Source organism: Anas platyrhynchos, chromosome 3 (assembly GCF_047663525.1).
Source record: "Anas platyrhynchos isolate ZD024472 breed Pekin duck chromosome 3, IASCAAS_PekinDuck_T2T, whole genome shotgun sequence".
Classification (NCBI taxonomy): Eukaryota; Metazoa; Chordata; class Aves; order Anseriformes; family Anatidae; genus Anas; species Anas platyrhynchos.
The window spans coordinates 45,868,213-45,893,420 of record NC_092589.1 but is presented as its reverse complement, the minus strand read 5'-3'; the positions used below and the strand labels follow the sequence as shown (position 1 = coordinate 45,893,420).

Genomic DNA, 25,208 nt, shown 5'->3' with positions numbered 1-25,208 from the left:
GGGGCAGGTGCTATCCTGGGAAAGCAAAAAGTGCTTAATCCAAGCATTTTGGCAGATCTCTGAGTAATAGCATGGAAGCAGAACAGCAGCTACATTACTATGTGCTGTTAGTTTTCACAGCTCACATTGAAAGTCAGCTCTAGGATAAGTTTGCCATTGCAGGCTTTGCAAACAAATGGGAAGTACTCAACCATTGTTCCAGTCAGCCCTGAATTCAGGCCTGTATTTAAATTATAGCTGCTATTTCTTACTTTTTCTCTCACGGTGGTTTAAAATAATAGAACATGGAGTGAGGATTCAGCTACATCTGAGCTTGTTCCCTGCAAGCACAATGCAGCTTGACTGTTCACGTCACCCAAGGAGAAAGACTCTGGGTAGTGCTTGTAGTCAATTAGAACTCTTCTTTCATGTAGATATTTAAAAATACGTTAGATTAAAAAGGCTTTAAAAGTAATAGGGCTCAAAATTTTGAAATCCTGCCTTGTTTTAAAATTAAAAAAGGCACACAGCAAAATCAGGTTAACTTTTATCCTTCACTTTTACTGCTGTTAAATGCCACATCAAGAGCCTGAAACAATGCAAAAAATGTTAACTTCAGATAGTCTGCATTTTTCCTCCAGTCTTAAGAAAATTGTGTAATTCTTTTCATCTGTTAATTCAACTGTTCAAAGAAATGTTATGCAATAATATGCAAGCTCCCTGTATATGAAACAGCTAATGAGAGAAACAGCAGCTGGGAGTCTCCAGTCACTCTCCTAGAATGGTCAGTCCTGCAGTGGAACACTGTAGCCTTTACAAGAAAACTGCATAAGTATTCAGATAATATCTTGAAGAATAAAGTAGCAATACGTTTCTTCCTGTCCCTTTACAGATGCAAATACCCCAGGTCTGAATCAACACAGCCAAATGGTAACATTTGATGCTACCACAATACAAGGCCCTTGAAGAGAAGTCGGAGCTTTAACTCATCTCAGTTTTACCATTGCAAATGAAGAAGGCTCTTTAAAATGCTTGCAAAGATTAGGTGTAAGATAAATGTGACGTTTTTGTGGCTACAGTGCGTGGTCCAAGGACTAAGTTGTACTTGCTTTTCTCATGGCAGGAACCTCCTTGTACCTAACAAGTGGTTAGGTTCAAGGCCAACAAATTGTTTCAAAGTCCATGTCCTCAGATTGAAACAAACAAACAAAAAAAAAGTGTGAATATAAATATGTGCATGATTGAGTGCTTTTTTCAACAGTGGATGTACACAAATTCCTGATGAGCAAAGGGACATTAAATTTGCACTATGAGATAATAAAGTACTGATAATACTCACATTTTTGACCTCAACAGCATCAGTAAAAGCTGAAGTGCTCTGTTTTCACTGGAAAGCTAGGATAAAGTAGTAATTTCAGCTAATTATATCACTGAAAGTCCTCTCCCCCAGCCCCCATCTGAACTAAGTGAAATAAAAGGAACACCTTCTTTGGCAGTAAATATAAAACCTAAGAGCCAAGTCAGCAGGAGATTGACTTCCTCCACCCTCCAGAATCTTTGCTTATTAAATTTACAGACAATAATAAATTAGGAGGGGCTGGAAACACGAGGGAGCACAAGATCAGAATTCAGTATGATCTTGGCCAATTGGAAAAATGAGATGAAATTATGCAGGAGAGAAGTCAACATGGAAATGTGTGAAGTTCTTCCATTAGGAAGGAGGCTCAGCTGCATACCTCTGAGGGGGACAACAACTACTCTGCTAGCAGCTCCTCATAAAGGGCTCTGGGACCCCAGCAAACCTATGGGGCGAACACAAGTCAGTAGTGATACATAGCTGTAAACAAACTCAACACTACAGTAGAATATCAAATTATGAGTGCTATATTTAAGATTCACCAAGACATGCCTTCAGACTACACAGTACTGACATGGTGTATAATGGTGTAACCTTCTGGCAGCACTGTGCTTCCACAAAGAGCAACACAGAGCAGGAAGAAGTGCAGAAAACATCAAAAATGAACAGAGGTCTGGAAAACATGACCTATGAGGACAGAATGAAAGACCTGGCTTTGTTTAGACTAAAATAGAGAAGTCTGAGGGGAGACATGATAACAATCTGCAAATATGTAGAAGATTGCTGCAGAGAGGACAATGAATTATGCCCTGTGCTTTATGGATTAAGACTGAGAGTAATGGGTTTAAATTGCACCAAGGGAGTTTCCCACCTAGGGAGGCTGTGGAATCTCAGTCACCAGAGGTTTTTAGGAACTGTTTAGTCAATCATCTGTCAAGAATGATTTAGAAGTAGTTGCATTGGGATAGTGGGCTGAGCTTTGGAGATGACTTCTCAAGGGTTCATCTTTCTTCTGTGACTGGATGACAGTTTCAACCTAATCTTACAACACTTTTCTTCTCAGAACCTTCTCTGTAGGTACACCTGAGCTATGCTGAGCTTTGTAGGTACACCTGGGTCTGCCCTTGTATTTTCCTGATTCTGACCCTTAACTTGACCTGATGATGTCATCTGCTGATTTCACCTCAGACCTCCCTCATCAGTACAGGCTTCTCTGGCAATCTGGACTGTTGCTCTGGCTCTTGCTGCCTGGTTTTCCCTATTAATATTGCATTTAAAAAAAAAAAAAAAAAAAAAGGAAATATAATCAAAACTGCAGGAACAGGAATATAGAACTGCGTATTTCCACCCTGTCCACAAAGAACTGACATGAGGCCTGGGTCATGCTCTTTTCCTCAGGGCATTACTTAACAGCATCAGTGTTACTCAGCATTACCCACAAATGAACAATCAACACATAACACATATCCACAGGGTAAAGTAGACCATTTTCTCTCAAACAAAGAATTTCTCAAATTTTTATTGTTTCTGGAAGCTTTTTTCCATGCTTTCTTTTCCATTTTTCCAAGCTCCAGAGTTTGCCACAAACCCAAATAGTATACCTATTCAATTAAGAAAGGTTTCAGTTTCATTCCATGCAGGAAAATGGATAATACCTGATATTTTGCAAACCACTTAATCCCAAACAGTTTTTAACAGGATCCACTTTAGAATTGTGCTGTCTGCTTCCTGTATCTTGTGACCTTTAAAGAACGATACCAAACTACTCTGGCAACCCATTTTAAGAAAAGAATTCAGTGACACTCAGTAGATGTTCAACTGGGAAAGTCCCCCACATAACAGTTCCCAGAAAGACAGGAAAACACCATTCATTTCCCCAAAATGCAGGACATTCAAGGATATATGTTACATGTAAAACAGCAAAAATTTAATGAAATTAAGCTATTCTTCTGCCAACCATTTTCCTCACACATTGCCACATAGTCCTTCAAAGCCAGAGTTCTAATGTTCATAAGCTATTTAGGAAATACATATATATTTTTTTAATTTTTGTCACTTTTTTTTTCAAATAAATGTTTGAAAGCATGCTCAAATTCCTCAAAATGACCTATTAAATATTTACATTTACAGTTTTCTAGGATTTTTTTTTTTTTATAGCTGAGATATATTTAGTTAACCAGGAACTTTTCCTGTCTCCCTTTAGGACCGTCTCATTCAAAATGGCTTTGTCTTTATGACAGGAACTGAAAATACAAACCTTCAGGCTTCCCTGTTTGAAAACCAGAGTGCCTCTGAGGGCACATTATACTGAAAAGAAACCTTTTATGATTGTAATTCTTTAGTAATTAAATGTAGACTCCTCTGTGCTTCTATCAAACAGATCTCACAAGGATAACCTACTGATTATGATAAATTTAAGTACAATATGGGATGGTAGCACCATCCATGACTGTTTTTTCCTCGTGTTTGCCATTAGAAAACCTGATTTCAAGCATTTAATTTTGCCAGACTTGAACTGTGTCAGCTAAAGTTTTCCATTCTCAAAACCACAAGTATTCAAGCATTTCTGAGGAGTCCAGGGGGGGATTTTTTTTTTTTTTATGTATATATATATTTTTTTTGGACATGTGACAAAATTGTAGTAAATTTCCATTTGAAAAGATCTAGTTCCTGTGTGGTAGGGCAGATTGTCTCACCAGGAAGGAAAAAGGTGTTAACAAATTATTGGTTTACCAATGAGCTGCACATCTGCAAGTCTCGGATAGATGAAAGTCTCTATTCAGCTTGGATTAATGATGCCGTGGCTATTGCCAACATGCCCTAAATTGCAAACCATAAAGCCTCAGAAAGCTGAGTCTCACATTAAGCAAATTGAGATGATCCATTAGATTTGGAAGAAGAGATCCTTCTTCAGAGATCAAACTAGCACAAAAGATTAGGAAATGTTACTGGAATATGCGTTGGCTGACTGGGGACAGACTACAGTTACTCCTGGAAAGAAAGGTATCTACAAAAGGGAAACATTTCCATTTTACTTCATTTCCATGGAGACTGTGACAACCTCCAGAGCAAGGAATCATTTTTTTTTTTTTTTTTTTGAGTGTGGCCTCTGTATTCTGTCTTACTCCTGCTTCAAAAATCTGGATTTTTAAAAAAGCATTAATTACAGCTCACATATCCTCAGCAGAGATATCAAATTTTCTGAAGATTCTATCTCTACTAAGCAGGCTGCAACCCAAAGCTGAACACCTTCCTTGCAAATACCACTTGGGCTATGCCAGTTTTCTGTATTTTAATAATGACTCCTGATGCGGAGTCCAAAGCTTGCAGATGAGAAAGTCAAATAAATAAAGTCTGAAGAAGACCATCCAAAAAATCACTATGGCGAAAATAAAAATTTCAATCCTGCTGATAACTCATAAGTGTAGTGTAGTTTATCAGTGTGTAGCCACAGGATAGAATGCACTCTCTTGGTTAATCTGGTTTTGAACTGGAAAAGTATTCAGCTGTGTTATTCCACATTTGCTTTGACCATACCAGAACTGATTCTGATATTCAGACTCCTGAGCATTATCAAACTGTGTAAGACTCCTGTAGTTATTGATGAAACACTTGTATTGTGGAGAAGATCAAGATGATATATAGTGAAAGCATAGGATTTTGCTTCACAATACTAAAGCACTTTCAAAAGAACTTTGCTAAGGAATTTACACAACTTATGGAAGTATCTTGATTTATATATACAAAATTTAACATGTATAAATTGGAGGTGCTGGTTGAACACAACATTTTTTACCATACTGAAGGTGACTTGGGCATACTGATTGATTTGACATAGCAGTGGGGAATCAATTTTTTCAATTTTTTAAAGTGGAGTGATTAATGAAATTTAGTGATTCTGTTCTGGCAAATTAAACTGAAGTATAACCACAATTTTCCAGTGGAAAATAACATCTGTCTCCTTCAACTTGTCACATACATTATCTATATTTTTATCTGTTGTCAATGAAGGCTCAGAATAGGTATTTAAAAAAAAAGTTTTAAAAAGCATTTATCTAACAATATTTTTTCTACGATGAAGACAAGTAAACTAGGAAGAATACAAAAAAAAAATTTTTTTCAAAAGTTTATTTTCATATTATTTTAAATATTTTCCAAAATAATTAAGAGTTATTCAAAGACAGAAATAGTTTACTTACATTTAAAGGTCGTTGAATAATATCAGACTGCAACAAGACCATAACTTTTTAATAAGACTGGCAGAGTTGTTCTTTTAACTTAGAGCAAAATGGTCACAGGCTAGAAAAGCTCTACAGCTTACACCCAACAATCAAAGGTGTCCTACAACTTACACCCAAAACTCAAAGCCACTTCTCTGGTGATTTCCTGGAATTAAGTCAGAATGAGTAGTCTCACTTCATCAAGAGATCTTTTGTCCTTATTTTTGCAATAAAGGCATCAGATTGTACAACAGAAAAACTTTGAGAACAGTTTGAGGAATTTCCAGAAAATAAAATCAGAAGAAATCTGTACATTAAAAGGGAATATTATGCTGCTTGCCTATGGCCAGCTACTGGTCGCCTTTCTCTCAGCATGTCGTTATTCTCAGAGTAGCAGGTCCAAAGCTCCATATGCTGGCAAATCTCAGGGCAGAAACAATTGGAGTTTGCCACCCAAGGTGGCTGTGGTGAGCTGTAGTTCAAAAGAAAAGAACATATGGCTTTAGTAAAAATCTTTCCAGAGAGTGAAGTTTGCTTTTTTGTACAACCAACTGAATAAAGACCATCAGGAAGATATTTACATTACTACTATGTTAAGAGATCCAGAACTTACTTTAAAAAGTGAAACAACATAACTTGTAGACTATTCTAACCCAAGTTAATCTGAAAAATCTATTTTTCCTTAGATTTTTCTTTTTGAATTATTTCAAATTTGTGTCAAGATCAGGTAACGTATCAACAGTCTGTAAAACCAAAGCATATGTTTAAACCACGTAGAAAGTTAAACAGGCTTCACTGTCTTTGATTCAAGAAAGAAACATGGAAGAAATATGAAGGAGATGGAATAAATGGAGATGGAAAATAATATGAATTAAATGAGGCATACCAACAAATGCAGTTTTCAGATTTTCATTGGTGTTAAATGTAGTATAATTTCCTTTCCAAAAAAAGTATATTGAAAAAGGACACAAACCTTTATAAAGAGGCAAGCCTCAAAGATGTATTAAGAGCCTTTAGCTGCATTAGGTTTCTTTTATCAACTGCACAAAATCTTAATTTTAAAATAAAAGTACTATTTTCTGCAATTTCTTTTATAAACAAACACTTGAAAGTCTGCTATAGCTCAGATAGCAATGATGTACAAGTGATACCTTTTATTCAAGTTTATTCATGTTTATCCCTTGCATATTAGGATTTGCAGTTACTGTTGCCAGTGACAATAATCTGAAGAGCTGGAATCACAACCACATCTCATGCTTTAACCAGTTCATCAGAATATGGTCTCGTCACATCACTCATTCTTCTATTTAACTTTTTCTCATCCTCATTTTTCTTGACCTGTTGTTTGACATGTTTATTCATTTGCTTACTTCCTTTGGTTCAATGAATTAACTTTTTTGCTATTGGTTTGGTATACCCTCCTTCAAAATCTCCAATGACAAATTATTGTAATCTCTCACAACTGTTATCTACAAAGACTGTGACTTTAGTTTTCTTATATTCTTCTTTCTCACTCTCACTTCTGTAATCTTAAAACTATAAACTACCCAGAACTGTCCAATCTGCCATATGTAACTGCATTTTTTTTCCGATATCCAAGACTTTTACACCTTTAACAAATACTTTTATTGGCTCCTTATCTACCTCTGTAACTTATTATTGGAAAGAGGATGTATTTATAAAATATGTAAGTAATCTATCCTAAGTTTCTGTATCCATTTATCTTGTGTGAAATAAAATATTTTTATTATTATTTCAAATTATTAGCAAAGAGATGACCTAACCTGAGAAATCAGAGATGGATTCTATTCTAACTGAAGATTCATTAGTAAAACAATTGAATTTTTACAAGACCCAAGAAGGTCATCTGTTCTATCTTTCTGCTCTAGATGAAACTACTGAAAAAAGTAGAATGGGTGAGCTATGGCTTTGTCTTGCCAAATCTAGGAGAACTACAAGAACAAAAGATTTCACAACCTGTTCTAGTGCCACACTGTCCTGGTGATTTTTTTTTTCTAATTTCCATCCTGAACCTCAAAAACTGCAGCATGTACTCACTGCCTCCTGTTATAGCCTACTGAAACACTGCTTGGCTTCCACCTGTTAAATGTAACTGCATTCCCTGAAGTACTGCTACATTCCCCTTCCAGAGTCCTACTGTTCTTCAACTAAAAATTGTCTTTCTACTTCATCTAATCACTTTCCACATATTTGACAACACCAAAGCACAGAATCATAGAAATGTTGGCTGAACTAAAAATGCCCACTTCCTAGCTTTCATACCTCCCCTGTTTGGCCATGTGCTCTAAGCCATTGATTTTCTCACAAGTCCTTCTTTAAAGGAAAAGTCCTTTCTACCACTTTTTCAACCTGCTTTCATTAGCAGTAGATAAAGAGGCTGCCCTTAGGCTGTGTCACTCTCCTGAGAAGCATTACACTCAGTATCTTTCCATTGGCAAAAGGAATATTCCCTAAATAGAGCCAGGCTTATTATTATTTCTAATCCAATTAATGTTTTAAAAGTCTAATCAAAATAAAGTGATTATTAGACAACTACAATGATACTATCACTCATAATCCAAACTGCCTATAGAAAAGCTTCACCAAAAAGAGTTTTTGATGGGATTGGTGAGTCATTAGCATCCCGAGTTCTTCCTTGCAAATTAGCTTTTTTATTTTTTTATTTTTAAATGACATATATAGCTAATTCCTGAATTGTATTACACCTTTTAAAATTGAGTTTATTGCAGTGTCACCCTGCTCTGTCAACCTGCTTTCTTGTGTCAACTGACTTTAAATCATGTTTTTCTATTCTTTCCTGCTACTGAAATAGGACAGAAAGATCATACAGGTATAGGAGAATTTGTCAGATGACCACATCAACAGATTTCTTGTTTCAGTCCTGTGAAAAAATTGCATGTATTTCTACATCTGTAGCTATGTCTATATTGATAAGTAGCACAGCAGCAGGGGATATGTAGAACAAAAGTGTTGGTGCAGAGTTGGTTGTAACAGCCACGTTACTTTCAGAGGGTTAATATAACCAGGTCTACTCTAGTCCAATATTAGAAAGCCTGTTAACACACTGGAGTTTGCTTTAACCTCTGGAGTTTGTCTTTTGGTTTAACTTGATCAGAGACTAATCCAATTCACACCTTCAGGGAGCATACAGTAACAAGAACCAAAGTTGTATAAGCAGGAACTGTAAGATTCCCTTCAAAAGCATTGAGATCCAAACTAGATTGCTAAAACACTCTCAAAGGCAGTCCAGTTTAGCCTTCAGATTTTACAATGACTCATTGCTAAAAAAGTAATTTTACATGTTAAATTGGTGTATCTGTTCCAGAAATGGCTGAAGATAATGCAGAAACACCCTAATTACTGTTTTACATTGTATATTACATTTTGGATGACACAGAAATTTGAGGTTAATTGCAATCTGCATTAACATGGGCCAAAAGAGCTACTAAAAAGCTAACCTGTAGTGCCTTTAAAATCTCTGAATAAGAGCTATAAGAGCTATTAAAACTGATAAAGAATGTGCTCACATATTTAGAATCCATTGAAATTTGAATATTTTTTTCAATAAGAAATTGTGTTTAATTTATGACAGTATTATATTTCCAAACATAGCCTAAGGAAGCACAGTGAAAAGAGGTTCTAGAAGGTCCTTCTTACATATCAGAACATGTGGAGCTACTGCAGAAACTTATTTTTAATAGACAAAAAAAGCCAAAAAAATATCATTTCAAATATTGGCAAGAGAAAAGACAGCAAGAACTAAAAGGAATAGATGCAGTGTTTTTGAAATGATAAAAAAATATATTCCTTAGTTTGCTAAGGCCCAGGAAGCAGAATATACTCTCTAGTGAAACAGGCATTGTATTTTTCTCTAAAAATTTAGAAAGCTATTCATTGACTCAAATAATTCTAATGTTTCAGTTCAATTATTTCATTTCAAGTGATGTCAAATTTGTGAGGGATTTAAGTCACTGGGAAACTGAAATAAGTGTCATTTTAGGAAGCCAAATAAAATACAATGGTTATAATAAAATTATTATGGCTGTAAAAAACTCTACATTTCTACTTTTTCTACTGCTGAATTAGTAAAATATTTGCTTTGGGCTCCAGACTTAGGAAGTCTTGGTTTCAACCAATTATATTATTCTTTCTTCTCATATATATATTGATGGAATCATAAATTTGAAACTGTCCTTCTCAATCATTTTTAAAAAGGAAAAAAATATATATATTTTAAAAAGACCCTATCTCCCCCTTTCTGAAGTTCAGTCTTGCAGATCAAAATGTGTTTGCTAGGTAAATATTTTCCTGCAAGAATATTGAACTCTGCAACACCTATCAGCCATTACTATTCTAGCCTCAGTTACCCCAATTACTCAGCTATGCATTATGATATTAAAAAAAAAAAAGACACATGTTCGGAAGTGGAATACAGGCAACTGACAGAAGTCACATGCTTCCACCATATACTCAGGAATAAGCACTTCCATTACTTTGCTCACAGCATCATATTAACTGTGAGATGTAGGCAGCACATGGGAGCTTCCCTGGAAACATTTTAATTTCCTCTTATGCCTTGACTCAGCAGGGACCACTAGATCAGTTCATTTGTTGTTTGTCTCAACAATCACTTACATGTCGGATACATATAAGTGATTTTTATATAGAAAGATGAAGTGTTATGGAAAAGCCCATCAGGTACTTATTTGTTCTGATTATAAGACCACCTTTTCTCTCTTTCTTAAAGAAAGATTAAAAAAAAAAAAAAAAAAAGCAAACAAACACTGTTTTCAGCTGATTCTCACAGAAACACTGAGCCTGCAGTTGGATGACAAGGTCCCATCCTACTGCACTGAGTCCCACTCACCCCACAGACTAACACAGTTGATTCTGTTACAGTGGTGGTGACACTGGGCACAGAAGATGCACCAGCAAGTCACATTGGTGGCACAGAAGCGTAACCCAACAAAAGACAGCCTCTCACTGTGGCTTCAAATATAAGTTAAACAAAAGTCAGAACAACCGAATGTCATCTTAACAAGTAACGGTTTTGAAAATTAACTTGGAATTAGTCACACAGATAAATCACAGGTAGAACTTCTATATCTGTAATGCTATGCAGCATTATCTTCAGCTTCATAGTGTTCAGCTAATTATGACAACTTAGAAAAGGTACTGCTCAAGAACAAGCACCATCTTTTACTGCATATATTGCAATACTCTCACACTACTCACTAATACAATAAATATAAATTTTAGGCAGTAAGCATATATAACGACACATTTTTGGTTTTATCACCTTTGAATGGATAGATGTGATCTCTGAAACTACAGTCAGCACATTCAGAGCTTCAATATAAAACTGAGACAGGGCAAACAATGTGGCTAAAGTGAAATTGACAGGACTACCACTAAAAACTAATGTTTACCAGTGAAAACACAGTCACCAGTACAGTAGTACTTACTGTTTGACAGCTAGCAACAATCATGAGCAAAAGGACAAGCAGTCTATATAGAATTGACTTTATTATATTTATCCTGTTCTGAAAGTGATGTCTAATGCAATGTAACCTTCAGCACCATTATCCCTGAAGATATATGGTACACAAAGGACTTACCAACTCTGTTTTTGTGGTTTAACACAAGAACACAAACATATAAATAGCACTTTGGAAAATCTTGTTTTCTTGAAAGATGACTGCTTAATCTGACAGCTATACTCTAAACATTCAATCAGTTAGATCAAAGCCACATGTTTGTTTGTTTTTTTTTTTTAACAGACAAGACAGAAGTTTTTAATAAAGATAGCCCTCCTATTGCAAAAATGAGAACTGAAAAAATATAAAAAACAGTTTAGCAGTTTTTAATCATAATACCTGGAGGCATAGAGTCTGTACACATAATCACATAGTGAGTACAGACAGTGGCATTCAAGATCTGAAGACTTTTCTGTGTTCATAGTACCCATAGATGATATGCTAACTTTTTTCCTCTTGTTATGCTCAGTACATGCATAGGGCTCATAGAGTACATCTCTATATTTCTGTTCCCCCAAAACATAGAACCCACATCTCAGATTTCCAGAAGGAAATCTATGAAGAAAAGAAGACTGCCAAGAAAATCAGTCTGAACATGTCTGGGAAAAAAAATAAAAATCCACATGACTTAGTTGAAAGGATTGACACTTAAGGTAGAATTCACTTCACCTAAATTTTGGTGTATCTAATATCTGTATGTGTTATGGCTTGAATGATGGCTTGCATGTCTACAGGGACTCAAGTTCAAAGGCCAGTGTGACTTAAGATATTAAGACAGTTGTTAAAGGAGTCACCATCAGTAGATATACAGAGATGTTCTGGATAGGGCTTGGGCCTATAAAAAGAGGAAGAAAGCATTTTCTAGAATTGGTAGGAAGGATAATTATGAAGAAAACCAAATTATTCAACAGCTTGAATTTGTATCATGCAAACAATGCCTCATACTTGGCAAGCCTGAGTGGTAGAGAGGCCAAAGAATAAAGACATTTTTTCCAGACCACCTATATGTGCAGAAATGTAACAGATCTACAGTATTTTCCCTAGTCACTCAGAACAATCAACCAAGAAAAGAATAACTGAATGCAACTTAGAGTGTCTAACCCAGCTTTCTACTAAATCTTTACAGCAAAACCTTGTTTTAAAACCTCAAAATTTTTTTTTATTTTTTTTTCTAAATAAAGTTGTCAGGAAATACAAATCTGAAAGCAACAGTATTAATTTCATGGCCTTACCTAGGCTTTTTGTCATTTAAAGTTCTTAAAATAGTTACAACATACACATACTTCAGCAAAGCCAAAATGTGTGGTCATATTTGTTTGAAATTTCTGTTCAGAATACTCAGTGCTCTTATTCAAGTGCTTTTATCTGGAACATAGGAACAGAGATCTAAGACCCACCTAGTTAGACACCATCTTGGAATATGATTCCAAGAGCACTATAAATAAATGCACTGGACAGAGTGAGATAGATGTAATTTGCACTTAGATTCAATATAGAGACTTCTTGAGCCACAGACAACTTCTACATATTCAGTAGTGTAGTTGGGGGTTGGCCCTGTTGGACTCCCTAAACACAAGCAGACACTGTTAGCATCTAAAATCTGACCTCTGCATGTATCCTGCTGCAGCATGGTAACAGTTCTCCCTCTGATGTGGAGCTTCCTGCCCTCACTGATCTTACCGTAACACAGACAGTGTTACCATACTGGTTGTGTTACTAGTATATGAGTCCAATACTTTTATTCTTCCTGTAGAAGCCTGGGAATTTCAGCCTGTACATGACTCCTTAATTCTTGCTGAGATTTATTAAATTGTTTCTTTCCTAAGCTGTTTTTTAACAGAAAGCATACGTCCACTGCTATCAAGATTTCCTCCCCAAACATTTTGCAACTTTGTACTGAAGTGACTCACTGATTGCCCTTTTTCCAATAAATTTATGATAAACCTAGTATATCACCCACGACTGCCTTCATAAAGGGCTGAGCATTCTATTCACACCATCATATTTTTTTAGGTTTTGTACAAATGCATCACTAATTCAGTTCTTGGCAGCATAATTTATATTTTCTACATAACTATTTCTACCCTCTCTCATACCTCTGAGAATACAGAATTTCTGCATCATTTCTTGATCTTTGATAGAAGTCAAATCCAATCAGAAATCAATCCAAAGCCAATCTTAAGTATTAAAACCTTAGTTTCTTTATGACTAAAATTAACTCTTCTCTTCTGGTCATAGATCTTGGATCTTCCTGGGCAGTTTCCTTCATGTATCATATTTTATAAACAAACAAACAAACAAATAAATAAATAAATGGAACGACACAGTAATTTAGAGTCTCTTAGAGTCACTCTTTAGAACTCACAACAATCAAAAATCTGGTTTCCTTCTTGCTATTATACTGTTAATGACAATTTACGTAGGCCTCCTAATGCACTTTTTGTTTTAATAGGCCATATTATATATTTCAATTCTAGAAAGCATGCCATTTTGGCAATAAACCCTAATGTGTGCAGAGAACTACAACGAAGTAGCAGTAAACATTCCTTACATAACTATGTCCATATCAATACATCAAATCCCAGCTGCTAGAATACTAATGAAAGGAAATTACTTAAAAAAAAAAAAAAATAATAATAAAAGCATGGTGTGAACTCTGAGGAAACCAGAGAATCATTCAATAAACATAACATGTGTTAAAGAAATATGTATGGTGTTGTTTGACAGAAGAACTACTGGGAGAGCATCTCATGTAAAACTTGTGTAATGAGCTCATGTAAATTGTCTTTTCTTTTTTTTTTTTTTCCTTTCTTTAGTGTGAGCTTTGCTCGCTACAGATGATCTCTATCTCTAGACTTTTGATTTTTGAATGGAATCACTATATTGGCTTTGTGACATCATACCTGTTTTTTTGTCAAAAAATATTGTTGATGTTGTTGTTATTGCTACTGATTTCATAGCAAGACCAAGAAAGCTGGAGTGTAAAGAACAGTCATTTTAAAACTCCCAAACACCTTAACAATAAAAAGTGAACTTTGAAAAGGATTTAAGTACAATTGTGTTTTTTTTTTTTCACACTATCTTTTTATTAAATTTGGCGTGAACATAAAGTTCTGTCCCAACAGACACTCCATCCTGGTGGTCTAACACCTTGGGGCTGCTTGAAGAATGACTGTAGCCTGATACTTTGAAGCAACTAATTCCAATTCAAGCTTGAACTTATCAATCACAGTATATTCACTTCCAAACAGGTGGGTGGCTCAACCTGCTAATGGGAATGTGTCTATATTGTGTAAAGAAAAATCGCAAATGGCCATACTGAGGAAATAGATGCAATACTACAGGGGACAAATGACACTTTTCTTTGCCAGAAATTATAGTCCCAGGACAGGATAAAAGTATGGAAGCAAAGCAATGACATAAACTGCAATTTATGACTTGTGTATTTTTCTTGTGAATAGAAAGTAAACTTCTCTGCAGACCACAGCTCTTATAACAAGAGAATACAACACTTCACCTACCACACTGCAGAGGTACATGTCACATATTATCATTTCAGAGAAGTATCTTAATCACTTGGTTTGCAATCACAGATATCAATGTTAAATAATTTTCAATATTAAATATAGATTTTTGATTTCCCACTTGTATGATTGCAAGGCAACAGCCACAGAAATAGGTTAAAACACTATATATAAATTCTTAAAGCAGCCCTCCAGAATTATGCAATCCTTTCAAATGTACTTCTCAGCTTTTCCATTTTTAATTGAAAGTGGACATTGATTTATCAATCAGTTTAACTACAAAAAAAGAAAAAAAATATTTTCCCAGTAAATTTTCTTCAACATATTTATATGCAGAAAAGAACAGAAAGGAAATTTGTAGTAGATATTGATGAATGAAGGACAAACAAACAAATAAACAAAACAAAACCACACAGAATTTTCATTGTTGTGAACATTATTAAAATTGACTTTACATAAACATAACAAAAGGTCTAAAAAAACAATAATGGTTTTAGTTATGTGCTGAACATTTGTTCAAAAGGCAGTCATATAAAATCTCTTACTGCATGTCTAAGGTTCAATGGAATTAAAATAGTAAACTATGGACATAAAAGTTCAATAATGAAAACTAAGAAGGGACAAAAAAGTAAAAGAATTTATTTAATCTTTTCCTGGATTAAGAACAGAGAAGGTGAACAATACATGATAAATACCAATTTAAGTATTCAATTATAAAATGCAAAAAATAAAGAATAAATCAAAACAAGAGTGATCGATTATATGATTATGTTTAATCTATGTTCATATATGAAATTTGAGGAAAACGTTGCTTCTTTCCAAAGCATTCAGCCTGAGTTAAATTTCTAAATAGACCCACATACTTAAAACAGGGATTTCAAACCATAGTACAAGACAAAACTCCAGTTGACTTCCTAGGGGCCCAGACTGTAATAAGGATCTTTAACTTATCTTTAACTTAGATGCATGCAGGTTTGTAAAATATTACTTCATACATAATAATTCCCAAATTTCCAAATACATTTCTAGTTCACCTTACACACAGAAGTCTGGCCCTAATTAGCAAAGGCTAGCATGTGCTTGCATCAAGTCTATTGGAGTCAAATAAACAACATTTCTTGAGGCCAGCATTTCTAGAAATACAATGCCCCAAACCAGATATGGTAACTCATGTAATGACTTAGAAGTGCTTACAAAGAGTGAAAAAATGTAAAAATTGTTTGATGTCTCACGTTAATATGATGCCATTCCTCATTTGATGCATTTAATACCAAACATAGCAACTGGCTGTATGTCTTTATGTGCCAATTATATTTTTATTCCAAGGAGAATATTTTCTAATTTGCCTTAACTGGGCAAATGAATCAGTTTAAGCTCTTTTGGTTTCATTTCTACCACAGATATAATAATTTCTATTTTTACACTTCATTACTACTACCAATCCTTCTTTTGCTCCCACTTTCTTTTCTTTGTAACATTAATGAGAAACGAACAGAATTCTTTTAGACTTTTTGGTCACACTACACAACATTAATCTTTTTTTCCTCACAACATAACAGCTCAATTATTTTCTTGCTTCTTTTCATACTTACAGATGAATATATTTTTTTATTATTATTATGGGACTATTTACAATATCTCATTTACTTTGACTTTTCAAGTCTGTCATTTAAATCCTCTGTATGTTGCTACTGTTTTATAGATATGAATGTGCCAACAGTCTTTCAGGAAAGTATAGTTAGTTTACCTTGGAGGAAGGTCATCTTTGCAGGTCAAAAACGCAATATTAGCTAATAATCATAAAAACAGACACTAAACTGATCAAAAAGACAGGTTGTATAAAGTAAGTTGAATAAGCTTTCAAAGTCCTAAAGATGGGTAATGGCACTTATGAACAGATTTTCTTCGGCAATTTTACCAGTTCATTTTGTGGTTGACTTCTGATGTTGCTATCAGTCATGAGGGGAATAGTGAGCAGTTTGGGTCTGCTTGCACTATCAGCCTGAAATGTAGCTAATGGTATACCATTTAAAAAACAAAATATATTAATAAATAAATAAATAAAATAAAACAAAATAAAATTAGGCTTTACTCCTGCTTTTTAGGGCAGCTGCTTCATTGGTCTCAGTTATGGGAGTTTCTAGTATAGTCAAAGCAGTGCCTGTGCCCTTCACCAGACAGTATAAGGCTAGAAGAGGAAAAGTAAATCTTAAATACCAAAAGTTTTGGCAATGACATCTTGTTCAGTATGAGATAATGCTCCCAACTGAATTGACTTTGAGAAGAAAGTGGAAAGGAGACAATAGTCTCTGAACAGAATAACCACTCTGCACAAAGTTTACAAACTAAAATTCTAAGAAAAGAAAAAAGAAAGACAATTGAGCCAAGAAGTTCAGGAAAGAACAGCACTAGGAATTATAGTTTAGAACCATTTTGTACTAAAGATGCAGGAGAAAACACAGTAGTCACAACGCACAGGAAGAAAAGAAAAACAAAAATGTAAAATGAGAAAATTATTTCTCTGGAAGCACACAAATAGAATTTCAAAAGCTTAGAATTACAAAAGGAGTAAAAAGCGATATATAGCAGACATATAAAGCATACTACTGTCCCAAGAAGGAGTGGGACATATGTGCCCTTTGTTGGTACTACCTAAGTTATGAAGTCTCTGCCTTCACGTGCTGGTGGATCAGCCACCCACTTTGTGCATGTACATATACGCTACCATTAGAAATAAACACAACATAGTACAAACATTTCCTCTTCTACTATAATCTTGCTTTCACATTCCAATGGTAAAATCATGCAGTACATTAATTATGTGGGTTTATGTGGGCATATATGCATGAGCTCATTCAACCAGCCAGAAATTGCTTAAGTGTTAGTTGCATTTCCATTGTTGTAAAGTACATTTAAGTACATTAAAGTACATTTAAGTGTTGTAAAATACATTTAAGAGTCTTTCTTAATGAACCCACAAAAGTTCAGAAATCTGCATTTGAACAAGAGTGCTATGTCAATGTTGCCACGTCTTTATAAATACACATCAATTAACATAAAAAGCACACAACACAGCATAAAATACAGCTGTTTTGCCTTAGGATATTGTGCTCAGGGAATTAAAAATTACTTGCTTCTCTGGTTCATCCACACAACAGCAGTGAACTTGTTACATCTTTTCACTTGTAGCGTAACACATTCTATACTTACACAATTTGTTCAAAATGTACGGAATCTAAACAGCCTGTGAGCTTTCATGTGTGAGATCTCCTCTCTGAGAGGTCATATTCAAAGTCAGTGCTTCTTTGCTAAATTTTCCTCCTGATAAAAGGCTGAGGAATGTAAGAATTCCTGGATAAAGTCCTGCTTCCACTGGAATCAAAAGGAAGGTCACCAGAAGCTTACAAAAAGATGTAATTAATCTCTAGCAGTTCATGGTTTATCCACCAACAAAGATCACCAATTCTGCTTTAAGTATTCCTATATCTTATTTGTAGAAACCAACAGAGACTCACAAAGAATTATCTCTGCTGAAAAATCTCAAGTAGATCAAAATGTGGAATAGGAATGTCACAAAAATATTTTAAATTGTGAAAATAAGATTCTTTGGAACAGATTCTCATCTCTGACCAGTTTTGAACTGGGTAATTCTGGTTTCCGTATAGTAACTAAATTTCTACTGGTTTGACTGTGTCGCGTTAAAGGGGTGTAGCTGATTAACCGTCACGGGCCCGTTTGGATTCAGAGTACTGAACCAGTCGGACATTCACCAAAACTGGGGGTCCGCTCAGACATTCACCAAAAACGTATTAACCGTCTGGGGGTCTGGTTAGATTCAGAACACTGAACTATCACAGATAACCACCCTCACCCTAGTTGCATTAATGAGAGCTATCACAATGCAATCAAGTATGGTTTATTACAGCAACAGATAATCAGGTTCTTTTGGATTGCCGGTGATAGTGACTATCTGCAAAAGCAAGCTAGTATGCATGAAATACACAGGTGTTACAGGTGTTCTAGGTGTGGGTTCTAGGTGTGGGTTCTAGGTGTGGGTTCTAGGTGTGGGTTCTAGGTGTGGGTTCTAGGTGTGGGTTCTAGGTGTTACAGGTGTTATAGGTGTTACAGGTGTTACAGGTGTTCCAGGTGCGCAGCCTAGAAATAAACGCGTTAAAAGGATCAAAGACTCTATAGAGATTTATAAGCAAATATTCAGATCTCACCCAAAGGCGTCCCAATGGGGGGGGAAGAGAGGCTCAGCCCGTCGACTGATCCCAGGAGTCAGGAGGTCCTAAGGATGTTGTATGTCCTCGGGATGGTATCTCCCCTGACGATGGTATCTTCCCTAACATCCCCTCTCTCTTGGGCCAATTTATATTATTTTCTATCTTTTAGGTGGAGCTTGAGTGGCTCTAGTCAAGCATATCTTAGTTATGATTGGTGTAAAGTTTTCCCGTCTCCGTTTAAAGTAATAGGCTCCGAGAAATTCAGAGCGCATGCTCAGTGAGGGGTGGTCGCACCTTGGAGGCGGGTAGCTTTTGGGATGGAGGTGTGTTTTGGTATTATAATGATATTATAATGAGCAAAAAGTACACTAGGGTACAGCATTTGTCAAAACATGACAGGTCTTTGGCTTAGGGTGGCAAAAAGTGCAGCTTTGTGCACAAGAACAATCAAGGCCCCACCTGATTACAGAGCCTAGCCGTGGTGTCTCCACTCCACTCTACGCTCCGTGGTGTTCCTTAGAGCTAGCACACCAAGTTTCCCCAGCGCGATAGCATCTAAGGTTGGGAGCCTAGGGAATGCTCAGATAATGCAGTTATGCCCTACCCTGAAAGCCTCTTCAATGCTGTACCTTTTCCTTAAAAGTGTGAATGTTAGTTTTATTTTCCTAGTTACTTCAGGCATTTACACCACAGACTGATATCATAGACAGTTATATTTCTGTTGCAAATGATCTTTCTACCACAAAATTTGACCATGCAATTAATTTTCAAGAGAGTAATCTCAGCTCTTCATAAAATGGCATATGAAAATGTATGCACCTCAGAATGAAATCCATAAGAGCAGCATGCTGAGTCGGGAACTGTTTGCCAACGAAGCCAATGGAGAAATGATGAAATTGAGAATATCCTAGATGAAGAAATATGGATCTGTTTCATGTATTATCAAGATCCATTCTGTAACTAAAAGTTTTTCTGTCCCTACACCTCCAACCAGAAGACTCTTCTAGGTCCTTACACACTTGGTTATTAGGCTGGAAACTGGGAAAGAGTTTTTAAAATTTTCCATGATCACTGTTTCTGAGGAGTCCTTTACAACAGTTCCATGGCTGGACTAACAACACTACACAGCAACATGCCTTCATTCTGCCCTAGCTCAAGTTCTGTACAACATGCACAAATTTGCACAATTTAGAGAGCAGCTGCTAATCTGGTTGCTATTTTTTGTTCAGCCATGTATTTACATGCATCTCTCAGCTATTCCATTTTAAATCTGGGTCACTAGAGTATATGGTTCAGCATTATGACAGTATTTTGAAACCAATCTTGAAACAGTCAGGTTTCCCATAGAGGTTGTGAAGTCTCCAACTTTGGACATGACAGGACATGGTTCTGAGCAATCAGTGATGCTGTTTAAGCAGGTGGGTTGGACCAGATGACCTACAGAGGTCCCTTCCACCCTGTTGGTTTTGGTATCAACCCATGATGTCAGAAAATCGAAGCACAGATCTGAGGATGATGCATAATGAACAACAAAGGGTGCAATGAAGAAAAGTACATCATTGACCTAAGTCATTGTTATATGTGAAAGAAGGATGCTGGGTTTGGATGGACTCTTGGGTGCATTAAATCAAAATTCAATTAAATGTAAAAGAATTAAAATATATAATTAGAGGTATAAAAATGTCTAATAAACCATTTTCAATGCATAAAAGACTTTTACTATATTCTTATACTAGTAATTTTGTAAAGTCTGCAAAATATACTTAGAACTCACATGGCTGGACAAATGATCACAAATGGTTTCCAGATCATTTCTTTAATGATAGGTTTAAAACAACTTAAATGTAATCTCAGACATTCTTCGAAAGACTGCCTTAATCTCTGAGGCTGCTAATGTTTGCATGACATCATCGTCATTACAATCCTCAGTAATGAGAAAAACTGAGGGAAACATGAAAAAGAGTTTTTACTAGCATCCCACTCAGGTGTATTATTTCAGTTGCACAAATTCCACTTCAAAATCTGGACATTAGCTCACAGCAAAATACTCAAAATAAAAAAAAAAAAAAAAAAACTTTCATGGAATCCCAGCCACAAAAGAGTAGCCAGGCAGGACACTTCATAGTAGCTGTTAGATAACCCTAGTTGTACTTGATATACCAGAGGGATGGATTTTTCCTCCTGAAACTAAAGCATGTATCAGAACCTAACGGGACCACATTTCTTCTTTTATTACTCCACATACAAGTGACTGAACATGTTTGCTTAGAGTATACTGCTTTTTTTTTTTTTTTTTTCAAAACCCTGACATTCTCATACCACTTTGGCATTTAAAAAAGTAACTTCATCATGAAATAATGTATCACAAAAGAAAGGCAAGTATCAAAAAAGTAAGTCTTCTGTATGAAGGAATTTCTAAGACTTCTTGCATTGAACATTTTCAAAGAAAAATACAAGAGTAAATGGAAATTTTCAGTATGATTCATCTTGGGCAGTGTTATTTCTCCCCTCATATGGTAATTACAAATATTTTTACTACTGGCATAAATGTTATGTGTTACAAAAGCCTAAGCTGCAAGAAAGTGTAAATGTTTTTTAAAAGTAGTGTTAACTACTTATCACAAAAGCGGCATGATGTACTGAGGCACAAACAACATAATGAAGTCATTTATACCAGATTTTTTTTTTTTTTTACCCAGCAGATCTAAACACAGCAGTTGAAAGTAATGGCAAGTGAAGTGACTTCTTCAGAGTAACTACATCTACAGTTCAAATTGTCACAATCGTTTAAAAGATTCTTAAAGCTATGGAGACCTCATATTCATATAAAATAAACATTCTCTCAAATTAGTAGTCCAAAAGAAAGGGCTGTAAAAGCAAAGGTTAAAAAAGTTAGCAAGTCACAAGAGGCATTCAAAATATTATTGAGTTTTAATTTACTTTTGAGTTAACACTTTAAAATAAAGACAATAAAGAGTGGTTAGTTAGCAACCCTTTTATATGCTCATAACAAACTGTTGGCTGAGATGTACTACATCTGTAAAAGTACAAAAATTCATACTAAAAATAACACCAGCGTAATTTTAAAAGCAGATGAAAATCATGGAAATGCTAAATAACTTGAACTCTGCCCTGCCTCTACTAAATATAGTATGAGCTCTTTATGTAAGGTAAATTTACTAAAACCTCTTAGTATTATTAATGACTTTTAGACACACTCATTAATATGCATGGATTCCAAAATTTAGTAAAGGAAAAGTGCAATGATTAAATTATAAAATTCATGACATGTTTTCCTCTGGCATAAACTGGATGAAAACAAGAAAATGTATATTTGCACTTTCCATAAACATTGATGTGACAAAGTTAATCTGAGATGCAATGGAACTTTACAACATGATCTACAGAAATGAACCTTCCATCTTCAATTCGTGGAAATGTAATTTCATGAAAAATCATTGCAGTGGTATTATATTATCACTTCCCTGAAGAAGCAGAAGGCCCAGGGAGATTCCACTGTGTCAAAAATACTTCTGGAAGCAGCTATTGAATGTAATTCTTCAGATGAACATTGAAGAAAAGAAACAGCTAAATGTGTTTTCCATGTATAATGAAGTACAGTTGTTGGCAGTCAAAAGCCATAAAATAAAATGAAACCTCAAAGCTTCACTGCATGAAAAAATACCTTCCCACTACTTGATGACATAGTGCAACAGTTTGTACATGAAAGAGTCCAGGTAGCTCATTAATAGCAATGTGAATGTGACTATAATTTCCACAGACCCATATACTCAGAGTCATGGGCTACTTTCACTTGGAATCTAACACACTAAAAATCACTGATAAGCCCTAAATATGAGTGCTTTCCTGCCTTTGAAACAGGCAAGCCCATGGGTCAAATAATGGAAGATGCATTTTTACAGTGCAGGAAAATACGAGGCAGCTACAAGACTCTATGGCAGGATCCATGCATTTTTCCATTCAGGATCACTCCAGTAAGCATACCTTGAGGAGAAAGATCATTCATCACACTTTTGCCATTCCACCATTGATTATTTTAACATCTTCCCTATAGACCTGTATTTTCAGATGATCATTGTTAAGGTTAGTAATTACAAGAAGAGTTCTGAGATGCATAGTTTTAAAGGTAAAATAGGACATCACATATCAAATGAAATTTAAAAACAAAAACAACAACAACAACAAAACTGTGGACACAAATATAGATCATTAAGCACAGTTTCCCAAAGAGTACAAATGCTGTTTATCTGAAGTCACAAATGTTGCCTCTTACTTTTTGTGAGTAGAATGCAAAGTATTCCTTTATCTGGTAAACTCTAGATTTTTAGAAGGAAGCTCAAGTTGCTGATTCACAAGTAATTTGAAAATTATGCACACCCAGCTGTGCTGATTCATCTTGCTCACAGGCATTTTCTACATGGCCATTATCCTGACATGATCTTCACCTCCCTAGTAATCACTGATATGCTAAGTGGACAAGCTACTTATCAGTCTGTGCACTGAATTGCCAGTGAGACTTGATCTGCCATACAGTGGGCACATTTTTGTTTTCATATTGCTCAGGTGAAGTTAGGTCCTAGCATTAACTAAGACCACATATAGCTCTTTTCTTGAAGAACAACTAAAAATAGTCCCATCCAGAACCACACCCATGGAATCGTGTGTCAGCAATTTGAGTATCTTCAAATCTGCTCTGAGCTAGTCAGATTAGGGAAGAGCTCTAAATCCCTATTTTAATCCCTGTGTAATTAGGCTGCTTTCATTTTTTTGGCAGCAAAACCAAACTTTTGTGACCAAGTGCAAACACCAATGTTTTGGAGCCTTGATTATCTGATTTAAAAACAGAGATAAGAAGACTTCCCCATCACCCAAGGCTGTTGTGAAGATAGGAAGATTTTTTTTAAAAAGACTGTATGCCACTCAAGGTACCCCAAACAAGAAGGACAGAGAATTTACCTGTGCTGTATAGGTCAAGTTATTTAGGAAGGTATTGTTTTCTCAAATGTATTAATATACATACATAATAAAATAGAGAATAAGAAAAAAAAAAAATTTGTCATCCTGCATTTTGGTGAAATTTGGATTCTAAAAAGAGACTTTTAGTGTGAGTAAAGTCTTGAGCAGATTTACCTTTAAATCTATTAAAACCAAACTACAAGTCTTAAACTTAAATATAAATATGCCTCTCCAATAGTCTCCTGTTCCTGTGCAAAATATGAGATGATGGTCTGCATATTTTTTTCTGTGTAACCTTGTACTGTTTCTAAGAGTAGGCCATCACATCTGGAATAGTCTTCACTTCTTCTCCCACAAAAGAAAACAGAAAATAGAAGGAAAGCACAAAGTGATTTTCATTTTATATTTTTACTTGGTTAAATTAGGAAGTTTAATGTTTCTGGTAGCTGAAATGAACCCACCAAAGGTGCAATTTTCAGATTTCTCATCATTGCAATTTAACTATGAAACAATGGGCTGTACATGCGGAATTACTTATTTCATAATATGATTATTTATAAACAGATTATTTAACTTTGCTGCTGTTTCAGAGGTAAGGACTATTTTTAAGTTCCTTCAAATGATAGGCTTTGATGATCTCTGATACCTTTTGGATGACACATATAAAAACATATCACAATGGAAAATTACAATGAATGTCTCTGAAGTCATACACTTTGAAAAGGGACTATATGTACGGGGGAGAAGGAAGAGGGGCATGACAAGAAGGCATACTATGTACTGAGTTTAGAAACTACCAGAATAAAATGATCAGAACAGAAGATTGCTACTTAATTGACACATTCCTTAGACATGACTTCAGTGCACTCAGTGCTGGAGATCCCAGCACTCAGCACATGAAGAACTGAGTGACTTGCCAGATGATTAAGAACAAATAGTTTTTACTATCCAGATACTAGATCAATAAGCATAATCTGAACCATCTTCCATGGCCAAAGCCCAGGGACTTCAAATACAAGCATTTACAGAAGTATTGTTGAGACAAAGGCTCGTACATAACATTTGCTATTTTACAAGAGAAAATCAAATATTTTTTGTATGGCATATTTCAGTTCTGAAACAAAATCTTTCTGATATACAATACTTGGGAAAAACATTATTTAATACAGACTCAGGAGGCTGAATTCTTACAATATATAAATTCTTTGAAGGAAAATATATATGTAAATGATTTGATTCACTATAGCCATTCTTTATTTCTGATTTTCTACACTTTCATGTTCTTTTCAAACTAAGATTTTACAGGCTAACAGAATTATTATTTTTTTTTCTACTTTAATATAATTCCTACAAATGCTTTTGGCAAT

The 25,208-nt window shown here is 35.3% G+C and overlaps 1 protein-coding gene across 1 annotated transcript in view; it reads right to left on the bottom strand.

Annotated features, from left to right (window-relative positions):
• Nucleotides 1-5,576: 5,576 nt before the first annotated feature.
• The window catches only part of WDR27 (WD repeat domain 27), a 126,747-nt gene continuing 107,115 nt past the window's right edge, over nt 5,577-25,208 (bottom strand). Inside the window, exon 24 of the mRNA XM_072035801.1 lies at nt 5,577-6,028. Coding sequence (XP_071891902.1) covers nt 5,981-6,028 — 48 coding nt within the window. The 3' untranslated portion in view covers nt 5,577-5,980. The remainder of the gene's footprint in view (nt 6,029-25,208) is intronic.